Genomic DNA, 21,523 nt, shown 5'->3' with positions numbered 1-21,523 from the left:
ACTAATGACAAAAGAGTATATGATTGTCTAATCAAAGTGTTCTTTTTTTTTACTCTAATGACCTCTAGGTATAGATAGACACCTGTTTATTTAGTATTAAGTAAATTAGAATAATATGTATTTTAATAATTTATATTAGCTTTAATAGTTTGTTTTTTGTATTAGTATTAATTATTATTATCAACATGATTGTATCTGGCTAAATAGCTAATTGCTAAAGCCATAAATAAAAAAAGAACGTGTATATTTTTAAGTTTACAAAATAGTACAAAATAGTTGACAAAATAGTAACCTAACGAAATGGCATCTTAGTCCATGGGCGCATCGTAGGGAATTAAAATAGAGTTTGAAAAATAATAATTAGGAAATATCATCAAATCATAAAATATGCATATAAATTTTAGGCAAAATCTATATAACTGGTGGCTTTAATGGCCAAGAATGCATGCATTCGGCAGAAGTGTATGATCCTGAACTAAACCAATGGTCGTTAATAAGTCCAATGCGGTCACGTCGTTCTGGAGTAAGCTGTATTGCTTACCATGGCTCAGTATATGTGATTGGAGGTTTTAATGGTATATCTAGAATGTGCAGTGGAGAAAAATTTAATCCATTAACAAACACGTGGACACCCATACCTGATATGTATAATCCTAGAAGCAACTTTGCCATTGAAGTAATCGACGATATGATCTTCGCTATTGGTGGTTTCAATGGTAAGAACTTTGACTTTTGTCTTTATATGTATAGGCTTTATATCTTGTATGGAACTATTAAGAGGCAACAGTACCGATCAACAGGTAGCAACAAACGCGGTCCACGATTACGGCTGTAATTTTGAATATTTTGTCGAGATATTTGACACACATATTCGTAATATAATAAAGAATGGCGGTACAGAGCCCAATTTGAGAAATATATGAGTAACAATATTAATATCAAGTTAAAAAATAACTGTGCTCCTGGACCAGATAAATTGTATGCTAAAACAATAAAAAATATCCATGATCTAATCTCACAGCCTTTAACTCATATTATAAATTTGTGTTTTCAAAGTGGTAAAATACCACTACAATGGAAAGAATCTACAGTCACCCCCATTTTTAAATCCGAAAATTCGAGTAAACTGAACAACTATAGGCCCATTTCTTTAACAAATAATTTTGCTAAAATATTTGAGATGGCCCTAAAAGAAAGGTTGCTTGAATTTTTTCATATAAATAAGGTTATTTCAGATAAGCAATTTGGTTTTGTAAAAAAATCAAGTACAGAAAGGGCTGTAGTTGACCTACTGGAGAAAGTGATAGGAGCTGTGGATGAATCATTGAAATGCTTAGTGGTTTTCCTTGATTTAGCTAAGGCGTTTGACACGGTCTCTCATAAAATTCTCTTAGATAAACTAAGTAATTATGGGGTTAGGGGAATTGCACTAAATCTAATAGCAGATTATTTGTCGGAAAGAGCTCAACGAGTAAAAATTGGCCCTGAATTGAGTTCTGAATCTATAATAAAATTTGGAGTACCACAAGGAACAGTATTAGGACCACTTTTATTTAATATTTATCTGAACAATATCACAAGAATTAATAGTTTGAACGGCCACATTGTTTGTTATGCGGATGACACGGCAATATTATTTATGGGGAAAACATGGGAGGAGGTTAAAACTAGCTCTGAAATAAACCTAAAACAGCTAAACTTATGGCTAAAATTTAACAAACTGACATTAAATATTAATAAAACAAAATATATTGCCTTCAGCCCAACAATTGTTGACCAACCTACAAATTTTCATATAAAATTTCATAACGCAAAATGTCAAGGACAAAATTGTGACTGTTCTTCAATAGAAAAAGTTTTCTCTATAAAGTATTTAGGTGTCTTCATAGATCAACATTTACGTTGGTCAGACCATATCACTCATGTCAGTAAACGAATAAGGGCTCTAATGCATAAATTTTATATCTTGAGAGATATTCTACCCAGGAAAAAATGAATCATGGTTTATAACTCGCTTGCAGTATCAGTCTTAAGATACTGTATTGTAGCATGGGGTGGCGCGTTTAACAAAACTCTTAACATTTTAGAAACAGTTCAAAATACTCTATTAAAAATAATTAAAAAAAAAAGAAAACTGTATCCAACAAAAAAAATATATGATGAATCCAAGATATTTAGTGTTAAATCCCTCTATACCTACAACTGTGTTTTAAATGTTTATATAAACTCAAACAAATTTAAATTTCAAAACAACCGATTAACTCGATCAGTAACAAATATGGATGTTAGTATTCAGCAGTTCAAAAAATCAGTAACACAAAGATCCCTAATGTTGTTTGGACCTAAATTTTATAACATAATTCCTATACATATCAAACACGAACCTAAATTATTTAAATTTAAAAAATACATAAAAACCTATCTAAAAACCCACTTACAATTATTTTTGGACGCAATGTCTTAATGTATGAACGACAGCATAATCAGAGTAAAATTTGGGTGTATATTGGTATTATAATATTAACAAAGTATTCAGCAGCTAGAGAGGTTTACCGTCCGTCTTGTTCTGTTGCATTATCTCTTCGATAGTTAGGTATGTTACTTCTTAGTTCCAACCTTAATACTACTTTTATGTACAATTGATACAGTTTCGATTGACATAGTACAGTGCAAAACAGGCGACTCTTGCCTAGGCATGGTGCTGAGCCAGTCGACACTAATAATATAGGATCTAAATGTAAAATGTTGCACACACATATTTTTGAATAAATTTGTAAAATATTAGTATGTAGAAATATTAGTATGTGGAAATTACTCTGTAATTAAATACAATATTAAAAAAACGAGCCTGTACCATTAAGAAGAACAAAAAAATACACTTTCTTCAAATAAACTTTTTTATTTCATGTCTAGATTTTGTGTCACATTGGATCTACTAAAAATCGATTTTCTATAACAAGAAATCGAACGTGGCTGACTCCACAACATTTAGCGCGCCTATGAGTATAAAAATTATTGTTTTTGATAGTATAATGTCACTGTCAGTGTCGAATTATCGACGCACTGTTGCCTTACTATTGAAAGTTCGCAGAACTTTCGAAAAACAAAAATATTGATGACGCGCTACTGTTTACTCTTAAATAATATATGCTATGAATTTGCAATTTTTTTACCAATTTGCAATTTTTTATTCTTACTTTTTTCCAGTAATTTAACTAAAAAAGTGTAATTATAAAAGTTGTAGATGTACAACTCTCTACAACTTTGACATTAAATTTTTTTCCATTGGACTTGTCCAATGTCCAAATTTTGCCAGAGAGCATGATAAACCGTTTTCCCCTTAAAAACTGACTCCCTTCTACTTAACGACTTCAGGTAACCTGTAAATTAGTTTTCCTTTAATTTTTGTTATATTTTCTTCCTTTTACAATTGATTCAATAAAATTGTGTTTTGACTGGGAAAGTTTTGGGGTAGTTTTGATTTCTTTCATTATATATGAATTTTGGCCTGCTAAATCCGAATATGAGGTTTGCGGACAAAATTTCTTGCCGGAACATTGAAAAAATCGCGAAAAAAGCGAAAAATTTCAGCTTTTTTCCGCTTTTTTGCTCAAATCTCGAAAACTATTAGCTTTTAGTAAATGGTCTGTCAACAGAAATTAAAGTACTTAAAATTATCTACCAATATCACTAATTACTTTTTTTTCAGACGAACCGTTCGGTCTAAAGTACAAGTTGAAAATTGCCAATTTTTAACGGTCTCGGCAAAACCCACTTTTTACATTCCAAAACTTTATTTTTTATTAGAATGCTGTCATTTGATAAATTTCTCCTAGTTTTCTGTACAAATAATAAATGTTAGTTCATAGGTATGGTATGTCTCTTGTGACAGCTTCCATGAGTCCATTCCGTCCTAAGAGGCCGCGAATGTCCCTGCTTTTCCCTTAGAGCTGCAGAAGATCAGGCACAGATAGAGTCACAGTTTCAGTTGGTGTGAACATTTCCTTCGGATCTGTTATCTTGATTTCTGATAAACCTTGAGATTTTCCCTTTTAAAATGATTTAGTTGAACAGCTCCCTGACTTCCATAAGCCTCAGGCGTGGGTTTCTTTTTTATCCGAAGAATGGATTGCTTAGGAGCTACTGCTCTTCAATTCGTCAATTGAAGGTACGTTAAAATCAGCGTTATCGTACACCTGCTGTGTAAAGCACGGCAGGTCAATTTTCTACGGATCGTCTACGAATACTGACACTTTCAGGCGAACAGCTTCTGTATAGGATGAACAAAACCCCAAAGAGGAAACTACATCAACCTATTTTCTTGAGCCATACTTTTTGTAGAGGAAACGGTCAACCCTGCAAGGAACGGTGAGACCAACTATAGTATTTTTACTACAAAAGCGATATTACGTAGGTCAAAATTGTTGACGTAAGAGAACTGTCAAAACATTAGAATGTGACTTTTCATTATTGCCATCTTTATAATAAACATGGCAATAATGAAAAGTCACATTCTAATGTTTTGACAGTTCTCTTACGTCAAAAATTTTGACCTACGTAATATCGCTTTTGTAGTAAAAATACTATATCTGGGCCTTACTGCCGCTACAAGACTTTGAGCAAGCGCGTTGCTTATCTGGAAGTGTCAGCAATCGCAGGCGATCCTCAGAAAATTGACCAGCCGTGCTTTACACAACAGGTGTACGAAAACGCTGATTTTAACCCTTTCTATCCCAGGCCTTAACTTGCAAGTTGGTCCCTTAATCCCAAAGGTTTTTTCATGCTTAGAGTCCCATTGCCTTATATATACGTCGCATATAAATAAACAAATAAATGACCAAAACATGTTTTTTAATGAGTTTTTTTTAATCAACTTAAACGTTTTCTTTTCAAAAGTACTCATCAGAGAGCAAAACCAACTTGAAAAAATGTAACTAACTTAAAAAAAATAATGTAATGTAAATTAACATTAAAAGTTTTCTTTTGTGTGGTACTCCTCAAAATATGACACTACGCAAAGACCGACTCCGCATCTTGCACACATGTATCTCGATTCACTTCTTTTTTTTTTGGTCTTTTCTGTGGCTACAAACGCTTCACCTTCTAGCAGCTACCTGTAAGCGTTGCCACCAGTGCTACAATAAAGCATATATCTAAAATATGTGAACTAATATAAGCGGCAATGAGTCCGCATGACCTGTCTTAGGTGCCAACATTTTGAGGCTTTGGGAACAATAATCTAACATTTTCGGACATATTTCTACCGCATTGGGACACCAATGAGTCTAAAAATTTTTAAGCGACGCATATTTTCGGCTTTGGTAAATTGAGACCATAACACCTTGAACGTATATATACGGCGGATGGGAATACAGACCCAATTTTTCAAAAACATATATATGCAGCGTTGGGACAGAAAGGGTTAACGTATATACAATAGACGGATACCACACTTTTTACGTCATGGGTGGCATTTCTTGTATTGCACCAGAACATGCAATAGCTCCTAACCAATCCATTCCTCGGCTAAAAACTAAACCCGCACCTTTATTGAAGTCAGAGAGCTGTTTAACTAATTCAATTTGAAACGACAAAACCTCAAGCTTTATCAGAAATCAAGATCCGAAGTGAATGTCCACACCAACTGAAACTGTGACTCCATCTGTGCCTGATCTTCTGGGCTCTAGGGTAAGGGAAAAGCAGAGACATTCTCGATATTTTAGGATGGAATGGATTCATGGAAGCTGTGAGAAGAGACATACCATATTCATATTATGAACTATCATTTATTATTTGTACGGAAAACTAGGAGAAATTTATCAAATAACAATATTCTAATAAAAACTAAAGTTTTGGAATGTAAAAAGTGGGTTTTGCCGAGACCGTTAAAAATTGGCAATTTTCAACTTACACTTTAGACCGAACGGTTCGTCTGAAAAAAAAAAGTAATTAGTGATATTTTTAGATAATTTTAAGTACTTTAATTTCTGCTAACAGACCATTTACTAAAAGTTAATAGTTTTCGAGATTTGAGCAAAAAAGCGGAAAAAAACTGAAATTTTTCGCTTTTTTTTGCGACTTTTTCAATGTTTCGGCAAGAAATTTTGTCCGCAAACCTTATATTCGGATTCAGCAGCCCAAAATCCATATATAATGAAAGAAATCAGAACTACCCCAAAACTTTTCCACTAGAGGGCTGGTAGAGTACAAATTCACTTAATCAAATGGGTTACATTGTTATTTTGGGTCTCAAAAATGGTCGGCCCTAAGGTAGGTAGGTACCTAGTTTCTACCGTTTTATATCTCGCCAGTTAATATTCTGCAGATACTTTTCTCCACTCTATCATTTTCTTTGGCCATCATTCGTACGGCGCACATGTCAGTACCAAATCAAATTCTAGGCCTCAATAGTATCAATTATTGTCGTCTTAATACTTCATTGTCCTATTATTTTCCATATCTCGTCATTTTTTATTTTGTCTTGAAGTATAATAATAATAATATCGTATGGCATTTTTGCCGGGGAGATCCTTTCGGATAGTTCCGGCGCCATTTACATCTTTAACCCTGTTTTAAGTAATTAGTGCCGATGTACACTAGCCCAGGGGGACCGACGGCTTTACGTGCTCTCCGAGGCACGGTGAGACGGCTCGTGTCATTATTGGAAATGAAAATGGTTTGTCTTTGGCAGGGCTCGAACCCACGTCTACTGGCGTATGAGGCCAGCGTTTATGCCGTTACTCCACGGCCGCTCACATTGTCTTGACGTTTTAGCCTACAACAACAAGCCTTCATATACATATACATATACACATCTTCTTTCTATTGACAGTAGCTTCTTTTTTAAACATTCTGCCATTTTCCGACCTTAGCTCCCTAACTTGCAATCTTTTCGACTATGATCTTAAAGATTGTGATTTTTTATCTTTTTTAAACAGTTTGTTCTATGGCACATACTTTGGTCGTTTTGTCACCTGCTTGCCTTGTACAATGTACAATTAGCTTTTTAAATTCAGTCCTAGTGCCATACATGGTATATTCCCTATTTAAAATTAAAGCTTTGTGTCACAATTTGGTGTAATGAAAAATAAAATTTTAATTAACTAATGTTTTGACCTTTCCATTTTCACTCCAAAAATCGTTCTCAAAAAGAAAATTATTTTGAAAAATTCTGGGAAGATTTTATAAATTGATTTTTTTAGGTTATGGTTTAGGTTATCCTCCTACTCAACGAAAAAAAATGTGCAACAAATCCATCAGCTGAATTCAGTAGGCTTTGGTTGCCAATACTAAAAGAAGAGTCAAAAACAAGAACATACCAACAACAGCGGAATAAAAGAAGTTGAAGAACAAACCATTGAAAATCTCATACACAATAAATAAGCAAAACACAACACAAACATGAACAAAATAAACGTCAAAACATCAGTTAATTAAATAATGTAATTTTCATTACACCAACCATAATTATGGCTAAATCCCAATTAAACATAATACTTAAACTCTGTAGTTTTTACAATGATACGTGCTCACTGTTTTTTACCGATGGCTATAATAGTATATTGTGCAACAAGTGCAGAGAGGTACTAATTTCTCACGAGTTTGAAAAGTTGCGGTACGAGCGCTAGAGAGTGCCGCAAGTCAAACGAGTGAGAAATTACCTTTCTGCACGTGTTACACACTTTTTTTTCTACAACCACAGTTTTTGCTAAAAATAAAAATCACAATTTTCAAACGAAGATTTATTATAATAATAAATTATACATTTTAAACTGTATTTAATTAATACTAATCAATTTAAATTCCTTATATCTAAACAAATTACACAGAAATCAGTTAAAAAATTAGTGCACTGCCTTAATTTATTTGAATTTAAACTATTTTAAATAATTACTACAAAATAATGTCACATTTGACGTTATATTTATGCATCATATACAGGGTGATTGATTAGTAGGCTAAAGCTCAATAGCTCCGCTGTAGTAGTAATAGATAGCAATAAAAGTTAATAACAAAAATTTTAGCCACTTTTGAGCTACACATTACAAAATTAGTTAGAATGTTACAGGGTGTTCGATAACACAGTGGCAGACCAAACTTGTTTTTTTAAATGGAACACGCTATATTTTATTTTAAATTCGAAATTATGTTAACTTCTCCATCACAAAAATATAAAGGTTTGTTACGTTATACAGGGTATTTACAAAGTTATAACCAATTTTATATGAAAATCGTAACAAATTCAACTCCCTGTATAAATAAAAATAAGCAAAACAACAATGGTTTATTAATGCCATATTTTTTAACGTATTGTCAAAATTTTCAAGAATGGTCGATATTGCTAATTTTCTTTATATCAAATACAGAGTGAGTCAAATCGCAAGTACATTATTTTCTCAGTAATTTTAAATAGAACACCCTGTATTTTATATCACCATTGAAAAGTACCAATACCGTCCTTTAATTTTTAGATAACATTCCCTATGTCCAAATTTATTAGTTTTCGAGATATTTTCATTTTTCAATGGACCAGTAGCGTGGCCACCCAAATCACCAGAATTTAATAAACTGGACTGATTTTTTTGGGATTACGTTAATAATGAAGTTTATAAAATACCTCCAACAACAAGGGATGAGATGAAAAATAGAATACAAAGTGTATTTCGATGTGTTAATTTACAGAAGCTCCGTAGAGTAAGTAGCTCATTCAATGATCGTTTTTAGGCGTACATAAATGTGTTAGGAGATAATTTTGAACACCTTATGTAATTAAATATTAAAAATATTTTATTAAAAGTAGCTTCTAATTTTTTCAAACATATTTTTTTGCAAAATGTATTACTGATAAATTATGTTTCGTTCTTTATTTGTTACATTGTTACATTTACATACAAAAGTAGTGTTTAATTGTCTTCACCAAATATTGTATTTTGTGTTTGTGTGTTTTTTTTTGTAAAATATATTACTAATTTTCTTTGCTTATTTGTTGCATTTACAAAAAAAGACAGTTTTTAATTGCTTCAAAAATGTTGCATGTAGTGGTTGTGTTTTTGTTTGTAAAATGTATTACTAATAAATTATTTTTATTTCTTTATTTGCTACAGTGTTACATTGATTACCGGATTGATAATCGGTAATCTTCAATTGTCAATTCAGTCATGGCTTACTTAAAATTTAGATAAATTTAAACACCTAAAATAATTTGCTCTAAAAATGAAAATATCTCTAAAACTAATTTGGGCATAGCGAATGTTATATAAAAATAAAGTACGTTAATGTTACTTTTCAATAATGATATAAAATACAGGGTGTTCCATTTAACATTACTGAGAAAATAATGTACTTGCGTTTTGACTCACCCTGTATTTGATATAAAGAAAATTAGCAATATAAATAATTCTTAAAAATTTTGACAATAAATAAAAAATTTGGCATTAATAAACCATTGCTGTTTTGCTTATTTTTATTTATACAGGGAGTTGAACTTGTTACGATTTTCATACAAAATTGGTTATAACTTTGTAAATACCCTGTATAACATTACAAACCTTTATATTTTTAAAAATGAATAACCATTTTCAATTTCGTTGCAAAACGAAAATATAGCCGAACCATATTCCAGTCCAATCAGAGAGTGCTGCAAGCACCTCTACCGGTTTCGAAACTTATTAGTCTCTCATCAGGAGGCACATATGCTGCTCTCCCTGATCCAACCAAAACAAACCCCAGCGTGCAGTCCCGAATTGCAACGAACGAAATGGCATAGATGCCCTAGCGGCAACTGCTAGCAAAAGACTAAGTTTTCACTCTAATGGCATATAACATATCCCACCAGAATGAAAACAATGGGAACCTTCTCTGGTTACACCTCCGAGGCTTCTACAATTTGCAAGCCATACGGATGCTGAGACTAAGGAAGATGAGGGAATTCTACAATTTACAATTCACGTCACATCTGCTCAGCGCGGTAAAGTTCCAACGAGACTGGTTCCCTTCATACTCCACACAGAGTAAATGTAAATCAAAAATCATTTTTGATTTACATTTACTCTGTGTGGAGTATGAAGGGAACCAGTCTCGTTGGAACTTTACCGCGCTGAGCAGATGTGACGTGAATTGTAAATTGTAGAATTCCCTCATCTTCCTTAGTCTCAGCATCCGTATGGCTTGCAAATTGTAGAAGCCTCGGAGGTGTAACCAGAGAAGGTTCCCATTGTTTTCATTCTGGTGGGATATGTTATATGCCATTAGAGTGAAAACTTAGTCTTTATATTTTTGTGATGGAGAAGTTAACAGAATTTCGAATATAAAATAAAATATAGGGTGTTCTATTTAAAAAAAACCTAAGTTAGGTCTGCCACTGCGTTATCGAACACCCTGTAACATTCTAACTAATTTTGTAATGTGAAGCTCAAAGGTGCCTAAAATTTTTGTTATTACCTTTTATTGCTATCTATTACTATAGCGGAGCTATTGAGCTTTACCTTACTAATCAATCACCCTGTATATCTATCTTTCAGTAAAGTCGTCCCAGGAACGCAACCCATAAATATTGGCAATATAATTTTAAAGTCTTCTACTGTAAAATGTATAACATAATATGTCTGAATTGCCGATATAAATGAGTCAGATTAAATAAATTATTAGAATTTTTTACTAAGCAACAACATTTTTGTTTAATTTAGTAGTATTTTGTATTTTGAGGACGACACCCGATTTGGGCGCCGAAACGTTAATAAAATTATTTTTTTTTCAATTTAATTGTGGCTTATTTCTCATCTAAATTGTTAATTATATTTATGTAGTCACGGATTTCCACCACACCTACTTCCTTCGACGTATCTTGCTGAGGTTGCTAAATCATTATTGGTTAATTGATAATTATAAAATGTTTATTAAGAATAAAATTGTAAAATAAAATAGTTGTAACATCCAGAATTTAATTTCTATTCGATAATTAAGTATAATAATTGTCTTACAGGTTGTATATTTGTCTACATTTTTAACCACTGATGTATACAGAATATATATCATTACTCAGAATGAAGTAGTCATTTTTAAAATACCAAATGTGTTCAAAAATAATGTGTTAAAGTAGCGAGTTTTGCAGATTTCTCGGACATGTGTTAAATCGCTTCTTTTTTGAAAAGCACTATCAAATCTAATATCTGAAATCTAATAAACATGGTATAATTATATTTATGATTTTATTGTGGAATGTAATGGTACTGTGATATTTTCTCACAGTATAAGATTTATGACATTAGTGTGCAGAAAAGTGACGTTTCTGTGCGGAAAAGAACTAATGTCATAAATCTTATACTGTGAGAAAATATCAACTTTGTTAACATAAAACTGTGCAGAAAAGTGCATTTTGAATAGTGGTTGTAGAAAAACGTAGATTTAAACCTCTCTCCTCTATGATAAATATACTTTGTTCGATAGCCGAAATATAAATTCGATTTTAGTCAAATTCAAAATGTCGGCAAAAATTATATCTGCTCCCAACGCATTTCCGTTTTCAAGACATTATGTTTGATACTTCAACTAAGATTTTTAAGTCAACAGTTTGTAGATATTTTGAAATTAATTATAGAAACTAAACTGCTCGTTAAAAGTTAGGGATATAAAAAATTATGCTCATTTTCATAGTTGATTTTTTCGTGAACAGATCAACGGATTCCGCTATTTTTTTTTATTATTTTAGATTTTATTTAGTATTTACACAGTTGTACAAAGGTTTACAAAAACTTCTTTTCTGTACTTATACCGGGTAGAAAAAGAGAATGTTTTCTTATGTTAAGTTTGAGACACCCTGTAGGGAGGACGAGGTACAAATGTGAGTATACGTCAAAATCGTATTGTAGTCTTTTTTTTTGAAAAATGGCTTTGACAGAGCCAATTAGCCAGACTTGTTTGTGATTGATTGCAGATTCATAGTCATAAATTTCTTATAAACATAAGTACATTCTACAATATTATTTTTATAGATACATTGGTACATTGTGTAGCTTTTTTTTTTGTTTTTTTTTTAATTATTTTACTGTTTTTTTAATATATATTTTAATTTGTGCGTAACACTTCTTTTTTTTTCTTTTTTATTTTTGTTTCTATTTTTTTTTCGTTTTTTTTATTTATTATTTTTTTGTTATTATTTTATTATGTGTTTTTTTATATTATTTTTTTAAAATTTTTTCAAACCACATTAACAAATTATGCCTATTATATTACGTTTACAACTTGTATTTACATAATTTAACATGTTTATAAATGAGATGAAGAATTTCCATATCATTTGTAAATATTAAAGTATTAAGGTTTATTGGGAAAAAACATTTTAAATCTTTTAATTCCTTATAAAGGTCATTTATGTTATTTATGTTTAAATGACATTCTAATATGACATGTGTTAGATCTCCGATTTTGCCACAAGTACAATTGGGAGTATCTGACAAGCCGATTCTATGCATGTAATATGGCGTAAGAGCATGATTGGCTCTCAGCCGATTAATGGTCTTTATAAAATGTCTGTTATATTCTGTGTAAAACCATCTTTTTGAGAATATCCTAGGGTTACAATGAGCAAAATTTGAGCCAGTATTACATTCTCTGTAATGCAATTGCCAATTATTTTTAAGTTTTTGTCTGCTAAAAGTATCAATATCTGAAGCTGGAATTAAATTTTTGTTTATTTTTTCTCCGATTACATAAGATGATTTGCAAAATTGTCAACTATTTCATTGCCTTTTATTCCCGAATGACCCTTAATCCAAGCAATTTACATTTACTCCTAATTGTGTAATTTCAAACAGAGTTTTAAGTATATTCAATTCAATGTGGTTTATGTGTTTATGTTTTTATTGTAGTCTTATGTTTTCGTGAACATTTTCTTTTTTGAATGTCCCTGATATTTTTAGAAACAAAGAAAATAGACGGTTTTGTAGTTTAACATGTGTTTTAACTGAATCAAATGTTTGAGACACCTTGTAGGGAGGAAAAGGCACAAAGATGGGTATAGGTACATCGATATTATGTTATAGGCTCATATTTTGCGAAAACTTAATTTTTTTAGTTTCTCTGATATCTTTAACAACAATAAAACTATACGGTTTTACTCTTTAATATCTATGTGTTTTAACTGACTACATGCGATACGTGAGGAAGCCATGTCTTATCATACCACTAAGATAAATTTATTTTCTACGTATAGTGCGAAAGAAACAAGAAAAAAATAGGTGTAATGTACGTATCGCTATTTAAAGAGCCTCCATGTAGACACAAAATCCGTACTTATTCTCAAGGAAATTCGACCCCAAAACGTCACAGAGCCTCCATTAAACAATCTCGTCTCTCTTGCGCTGTGCATACCGCTTACCTGGTCGACAAATAACTCTTATAGGTGTCAATAAGAACTGTTTACTTTATGTGCCTTTCTGTTTTTAAAGTTTTGTTAACTGTTATTTTTTATTGTTAATTTACTTTTGTTACAGTTAAAATGCATGTTAAAGAGTAAAACCACATATCTTTTTTTTGTTTCTTAAGATATCAGACACATTCAAAAAACAAAATGTTCACAAAATATAAGACTACAGTAATACTATTCTGATGTATACTAACATTTGTACCTCGTCCTTCCTACAGGGTGTCACAAAGTTAATATAAGAAAAACATTCCTTTTCTTCCACCCGGTATAAGTACAAAAAAGAAGTTTGAGTAAATCTTTGCACAACTGTAACTGTGTAAATACTAAAGAAAAATCTAAAATAATAAAAAAAAATGAGCGGAATCCATTAATCGGTTCACGAAAAAATCAACTAAGAAAATGAGCATAATTTTCTATATCCCTAACTTTTTGTTATTTATTAGCAGTTTATTTGTCCAACTCCTTGGCGGTAACTAGAGTTGGTAGATAATAAAATCAACTAGAAATTTTAGAACAAATTTTTTCTTCAGACTTAGATCCTATTTGTTTATATTTAGTTACCTATATTTAATTTCTTTTTACTCATTTAAATAATATGTTAGTATGTATTTCAGGAGTGACGACAATATATCATGTCGAATGTTACGATGATAAAACCAATGAATGGTATGAAGCTACCGATATGAATATCTACAGATCAGCCTTATCAGCCTGTGTTATTGATGGATTACCAAACGTTCATGATTATATACACAAACATAGGTAAGTACAGTTCGTCTAATATACTTACCGTTGCACGCCATTATCTTCGTTAGAGATCTAAGTTGACATAGTTGCCAAAGTATAAAAAAATCCTGAATCCATTTTAAATAAAATAGATCACACAATTATTGCAAACGTGTATTATACAACAAAACAAATTAATATTGATTGTAAATAAATAAAAACTTAAGAAATAGAAAACAAGAATTAAATTATAATCGTACGTTAAAGTAAATATATAAGTTGAGATATATCATCTTATAAGAGAAGTCTGGGAAAGAGAAGAAATACCGAAACACTGGCATGAAAGCCATATAATACCTATTCACAAGAAGGGAGAAAAACAAATATGTCGGAACTATAGAGGAATATCGTTGATTAACACAACATACAAAATTATATCCATAATACTGTTTAGAAGACTAACTCCATATGCAGAGGAAATAATAGGCGACTACCAAAGCGGATTCAGACCGGGAAGGTCGACCATAGACCAGATCTTCGTCCTACGCCAGGTGTTGGAAAAAAACTGGGAATTTAACCGCGACGTACACCAAATCTTCGTGGACTTTAAACAAGCTTATGATTCTGTTAGCAGAGAGGCATTATGACAGACTATGGTGGAAATGGGAGTACCTGGAAAGCTGGTACGATTAGCACAGGTTAGCACGGAGAACGCTTCCGCACGAATCAGAATTGGCAGCACCACATCGGAGGAATTCCTCATTGACACCGGGCTTAGACAAGGAGATCCTCTCGCCCCCCTGCTGTTTAACTTCGCACTGGAACATGCAGTAAGGAAAGCTCAGCCACAACTGACAAACGGATTTGCAGCCCAAGGATCAAAAATACTATTAGCCTTTGCGGATGACGTGGACACAATTGCACAATCCACCAGAGATGCAAAAGAAGTTTTCACCCTATTCGAGAACGGAGCCAAGGAAGTTGGTCTTAAGGTCAACGAGGACAAGACCAAGTACATGGTGGTTACGAAGAACCCAAGACCAAGGGTTAGACAAAACGTAACAATTAATGAATACAACTTTGAAGTCGTCAAAGAATTTAAGTACCTGGGAGCGATTATAACATCTGAAAATAAATATGAAAAGGACGTAGCAGCCAGGATCATTGCAGGAAACAGGGCATATTACTCATTAATGACCCTACTTAAATCAAAAATACTCTCAATACCAGCAAAAATAAGAATATATAAGACAATAATTCGTCCCACAATAACATATGGAAGCGAAACATGGACTCTGAATCAGCGGGAAACGACAAAATTACTGGTACTTGAAAGAAAGATACTGCGGACTATCTATGGGCCTTGCAGAGACGAGACAACAGGAGAATGGAGAAGAAGACACAATGATGAACTCCAGACAATATATGGAGATGAAAACATAGTACGCTACATTAAAGCAAACAGAATACGATGGGCGGGTCACGTGCTAAGATCAAGTGACGAAAGACTTCTGAACGCCACATTCTGGGAAAGGCCCGATGGAAAAAGGTCAGTTGGTCGCCCAAGAAAGAGATGGAAGGACGCAGTAGCCAGTGATCTACGCAAAATGGGAGTACAGCAATGGGAAATAGCTGCTCAGGACCGACAACAATGGAGGGAAATAGTAAACGCGGCCAAGACTCACATTGAGTTGTAGAGCCAAATGATGATGATGATGATGACGTTAAAGTAAATAATAAAAACAGTAAATATAATAAAACAAATACCTATAGTAAAGAATAAAACAAATATGAAGTGTCATCACCGCAACTGTCAAATAAAAGTTACCAATTTATGCCAAAATGTCACCTTTGTTCGCTCGCAGTTATAGTGTAATCCAAACAAGTGTGCTTTATAAAAACTCTTTATATTCCACTTAAACAATGTAAATGAAACAAGTTGGGGTATGTGTCTTCAAATGTACATTAATAGAAATATTCCAATATTATTTCTACGCGTATTGGGACCGTGCAAGTTCGGCAAAGCGACACCTATTTCTACGCTCTGCAACTTTATTCGCACTTTTAATTATATTGTCCAATTATATTAGTCCTGGTTACTGGATAATTGTCAAGGCCATAGTCCAAAAAAATAATAAGAAGAAAAAATAAGATTCAGGTTATGTTATTAAAACGTAAACAATTGTATGTAGTAAATAAAATTAGTTATTAAAATGCAGTACTGCAAGCAAAATACAATTAATTAAATTTACCTTTATATAATAATTGCATATCATATCAATATTGTGGAGCAACATATAATTTTTCTTCTTCAATGACAGTAGATATGAAATGTACGTCAATTTGACAATTTCAATTGACAATATGAATTATTTAAGAAAGTTGCAATATTTCTCCGCTATTCGCGCACGATCATTTCTCAATTCCCTTCCAAGTACTTGCACACCGCGAATATAATAAAATATGTCTAGTGGCTGTAATTTCAGTGTACTCGGCAAAAAGATTCTAAAAAAGAACACACCTATTGCCTAAATATTTCGTGTTGGTATCATGTGACGTCACGGGCTATGACGCGGATGACGTGCAACGGTAAGTAAATTAGACGGAGTATATATGCAGCTAATTTTATTGATACTGAATCAAAGGGCACCTCACATATCTGATGAAAAATATCTTCTCTTCTTACGGTGCCTATCCGTTCCGGATGTTGGCGATCAGCATGGCTATCCTAACTTTGCTTGCTGTTATTCTGAATAGTCCGGTTATCGATGTATTAAACCACTTTCTCAGGTTTTGAAGCCGAGATATTCTTCTTATCCCTGGTCCACTCTTTCCAAATACCTTGCCCTGAAGAATGAGTTGCAACAAGCCATATCTCTGTTCATTCCTCATAACATGGCCAAGATATTCTAATTTGCGCTCTTTGATGGTGTTAATTATCTCGCATTCCTTGCCTATTCTACGTAGGAAATCAACATTTGTCACCGATCCACCCACGAAATTCTTAACATGCGTCTGTAACACCACATCTCAAATGCCTCGAGTTTTCTTAAAGAAGCTTCGAAAAGGGTCCAGGCCTATACTCCGTATAATTTTTTTTTATTTAAACAATATAAATACACCTAATCTACAAGATTAATCAGTATTTTTTCTTTAACCTAATGTCCCTAAAAATGTTTGTAAACTAGATGTCACCTGGTTCATCCTAGCTTTTTTTTACATGAAATGCCCACTTCTTTGTTATGGCTACACAGCACAGCACTGACTCTACTTTTCACTAATTGCTCACCTCTTTGTTGTGGCTACAATACAATGCACATCACTAACTAAGCCCGGCACAACTTCACATATTACACGAGCTCGAACGGTTTAGTCCTCTTGAGCCTTCGCATCTGGAGTTCGTTGACAAGAAGCTGAAGTGCTTCATGGTTGGGATGCTTATGGAGCCTCTCTTCATGTCTCCTGGCGACTTTCTTAATTTCATTTGGAATAGATTCGATTTTAAGATCTCTACGCAAATCGTCATTCCGAACATACCAAGGAGCACATACAATATTCCTTAATATTCGGTTCTGGAGCATTTCTAAATTTCGGTAATTGCTATTTTTGGTACAGCCCCATAATTGTAGGCCATAGGTCCACACCGGTTCTACTCCGTATAATAACGTAGAAAATGTAAATATAAATGGAAAATATAGTGTCACTTAAATGAAATAAAAGTTACATGAATATATTGGTCTCGAAATTATAATCATTTTATATCATTGCGTCAACTCTGAATTTTAATTAATAACGTCGGAAATTGTAATTAAAGTTTATGGAAATCACATTTTTGAAGTCCATAAAACTGTCATTCATAAATACTATTAGTGTAGTGGTTATTGAAACGAGCTTAACCAGCGTCAGCTAAGCGGGTTAGAGGAACTATACAGTGATGAACCGACAAAATAACGCAAAAGATGGAAAACATTGTGAAATAAAACGAGATGAAACTAGTAGAGGTGGAAATTATCGATATAAACCTATAAATTAACATTACATTACATAGTTTCCCACTAGACGTCTGTGACAGAAGTATTTTATTATATTCTCCTGTCACAGTGACTGTTGTCATACTCCTCCGATACGTCTAAATGTGGGAAACTATGTAATGTACCTAATGTTAATTTATACGTTTATACAGATAATTTCCACCTCTACTAGTTTCATCTTTTTTTACGTCACAATGTATTATGTTTTTCATCTTTTGCGTTATTTTGCCGGTTATTAGCGCGCTCATCACTGTGTATATATATAACACCGGTTTTAGCGTCCTGGGAATTCCGGTTCCTATTTTCCAGCCCTGTTAAATATCAAATATTCAGAATTAATATCCGATATTGAACAGTATAAAGGCTATAGCGGGATAAGATGGTCAAAATTGCACCAGGCTCGATTCAGTTTTGGGTTTAGCCATTCGAAAATATATAATTGAAAACTCACTCAGCCAAATTTTCAAGTCCCTAGGTGCACCGGGGGGTCCGCTATGGAAAAAAACGTGTTTTTTTAAAAACATTTTTTCCAGACGCTGTATTGCTGCAAAAAATCTGAAAAAATTAATGAATGCGTATCTTAACAATATAAAGTTGCCTGATTTTTTTCAGATTTTTAGCTTCAAAATTGAGCGCAGGAAAATTTTTTGAAATTTTCAAAAAATTTTTAGGTTATGTTGTAAATTTTTCGCCAACTTTAAAATATTGTTATTTTGTGTATTTTTTCCATTCTTTCGAATGGCATAGGCATCATTATCATTTTCGACGTGGAAAATACCTAAAAATCGAAAAAACTGTTTTTTTATGGCATTTTCTGAAAATAATAAAATATGAAAATGTACGGTTTCGTTTTGATTAAAAAATAAAAAAAAAATAAAAAAAAATATTTTTATTAAACGTTAATGAGGAATTATTATTTAAATAAATAATTATTAAATTATTTGAATTACTTAATTTATTAAATAGTGCAACCTAAAGAGTGCAGAGTGTATAAAGGGATTAATAAATTAATTATTAAAAAGTTACTACACAATCATGAAATTACAAAATTCAAATTAATATACAGCATGGTGCAAAGAAAGAAATAAATTCGTTATTTCGTAAACTGGCGACTTTTGGAAAAATACCGAAACGGGTCGTGTGATACGAGTGACGTCATCCATCTGAGCGTGATGACGTAATCGATCATTTTTTAAATGACAATATGGGTCGTGTGGCAACTCATTTCAAAGGATATTCAGGTCTCTATTCATTAATATAAACACTAACACAATTATTTATACAGGATGACCAAAAAAAATTTGAATTAAATTAATTGACATAAAAAGAAGAATTTAAGTAATGTATTTACTTCAAAATATATTTTACTGCTGTTAGAAAACAGAAGAAAATGTTTGAGATATAAACATTGCTTTTCACTTAAATTCAATGTTCAAGCCAGCTCCTGCTAGCCACCTGCCTCTTGGAAGTTTGAACATTTTATTTAAGCGAAAAGAAATGTTTATTTTTCTAATAAACATTTTTTTCCGTTTTCTGAAAGTAAAATATATTTTGAATTAAATAAATTACATACATTATTTTTTTTGTAAATTAATTTATTTAAAAAAAATTTAGTCACTCTGTATAAATAATAAGGGTAATGTTTCCATTGTTTTCAATCTGGTGGGATGTAGAGTAATATTTTTGATATTATTTTATGTGCTATTAGATTGAAAACTTAGCCCTTTCTAATGGTAATGTTTATACTACTGAATAGAGAATTGAATAACCTTTCGAATAACCAAATTATAGTAAAGTCCCAGTGATTGGATGTGTATCACATAGTTAAAAAACTTACACAGAAATAAAAAACTTCGGTTTGTATAATGGTATAAAATTCTATTAAAAAACTTTTAAAAAAGTCATCCAAATAGATTATAAAAAAACATCAGAACATTTTGTATCTAGTCAGATCATCTTCAGTGACATTCTGTTTAGTTACTGAAACTATAGCCCGCTAGTTGATATATTATTATGTAGTCTTCAAAATTACATAATTATTTATTAAAATTTCCCATATAAATTGTTAATCATAAAAATGCCAAAGGAAATAGCTTCAGAACAACATTAAAATTATACTTTTGAAATGCGGCACAATGTCGATATTAATGGATTTTTGAAAATTATTATGGAACCTAAATTTTATTAAACAACTAGTAGACCAACAATTTGGATTTCGGAATAACAGATCAACCGAATGTAACACTAGTATTTGTGGACTTCCTGAGGAAGGCATTGGAGAGGGGTTGTAGGGTACATGCACTATACACCGATTTCTCCAAGGCCTTTGATCGGGTCAACCATAATATTTTAATATTTAAACTTAAACAAATGGGTGTTAATGGTCCACTTCCTGAGTGGCTGAGAACATACTTGATTGACCGAGTTCAGATGGTGCGTATCAGGGATTTTGTTTCCAGTGAGATTAAGGTTCATTCAGGAGTACCTCAGGGTTCACATTTGGGGCCCCTGTTATTTAACATATTCATCAATGATATACACCACTGCTTCCGACACAGTTCACCTCTGCTTTTTGCAGATGATCTAAAGTTCTATACAATTATCAACAATACAGAAGACTGTATTAATCTTCAACATGATCTTGATCGGTTGAGTGAGTGGTGTATGTTGAATGCCATGGCCCTGAATGAATCTAAGTGTCATGCTATTTCTTTTGGACGATCGAGAGACCCAATAGAATATAATTATAATATACAGAATATTCCTGTTGACTGGGTTACTGAAATTCGTGATTTGGGAATTAATTTAGACTGTAAACTTTTATTTGAATCACATTATACATCAAAAATTTCCAAATCTTTACAAATGCTTGATTTTATAAAAAGATGCACTAGAGACTTTCAGAATATTGATGCAATTAAATTACTATATTGTTCTTTAGTTAGACCTCATCTAGAGTATTGTTCTTGTGTTTGGTCTCCATCTTACAATATTTACATAACAAAAATCGAGACAGTCCAACACAAGTTCTTAAGGTACATAGCATATAAACTGGGTATACCTTTTGAGTTAAATCAGTTAAATTATTATCAAATTGAAACCCAATTGGATATTCTCTCATTGCGTGACCGACGAGTAATTAAGGATGCAATGATGCTCTATGGCATAATTAATTCAACAGTTTTGTGTCCTCAGCTACTTGAGCAGGTTGGTCTCCATGTACCTCTCCGCAGAACTCGATTAAATCAAACATTCTATGTTCCTATCCATAGAACCAACTATGCATATAACAACTTTTTATCTCGAGCACTAAGATGGGCAAACACTCAACCTGATCTAGATT

General features: G+C 32.4%; 1 protein-coding gene across 6 annotated transcripts in view; it reads left to right on the top strand.

The window, feature by feature from the left end:
- The window catches only part of LOC114333034 (kelch-like protein 10), a 64,166-nt gene that overhangs the window by 38,128 nt on the left and 4,515 nt on the right, over nt 1-21,523 (top strand). For 3 of the 6 annotated variants that reach the window (XM_050649107.1, XM_028282853.2, XM_028282855.2), the window contains exons 5-6: nt 405-716; nt 14,026-14,185. In XM_050649107.1, the coding sequence (XP_050505064.1) occupies nt 405-716; nt 14,026-14,185 (472 nt within the window). Of the gene's footprint in view, nt 1-404; nt 717-7,202; nt 7,443-14,025; nt 14,186-21,523 lie in introns of those variants that run through there. The other 3 variants (XM_028282856.2, XM_028282854.2, XR_007697675.1) reach the window with 2 other exon arrangements.

Source organism: Diabrotica virgifera, chromosome 4 (assembly GCF_917563875.1).
Source record: "Diabrotica virgifera virgifera chromosome 4, PGI_DIABVI_V3a".
NCBI lineage: Eukaryota > Metazoa > Arthropoda > Insecta > Coleoptera > Chrysomelidae > Diabrotica > Diabrotica virgifera.
This window is presented reverse-complemented; position numbering and strand designations above follow the sequence as displayed.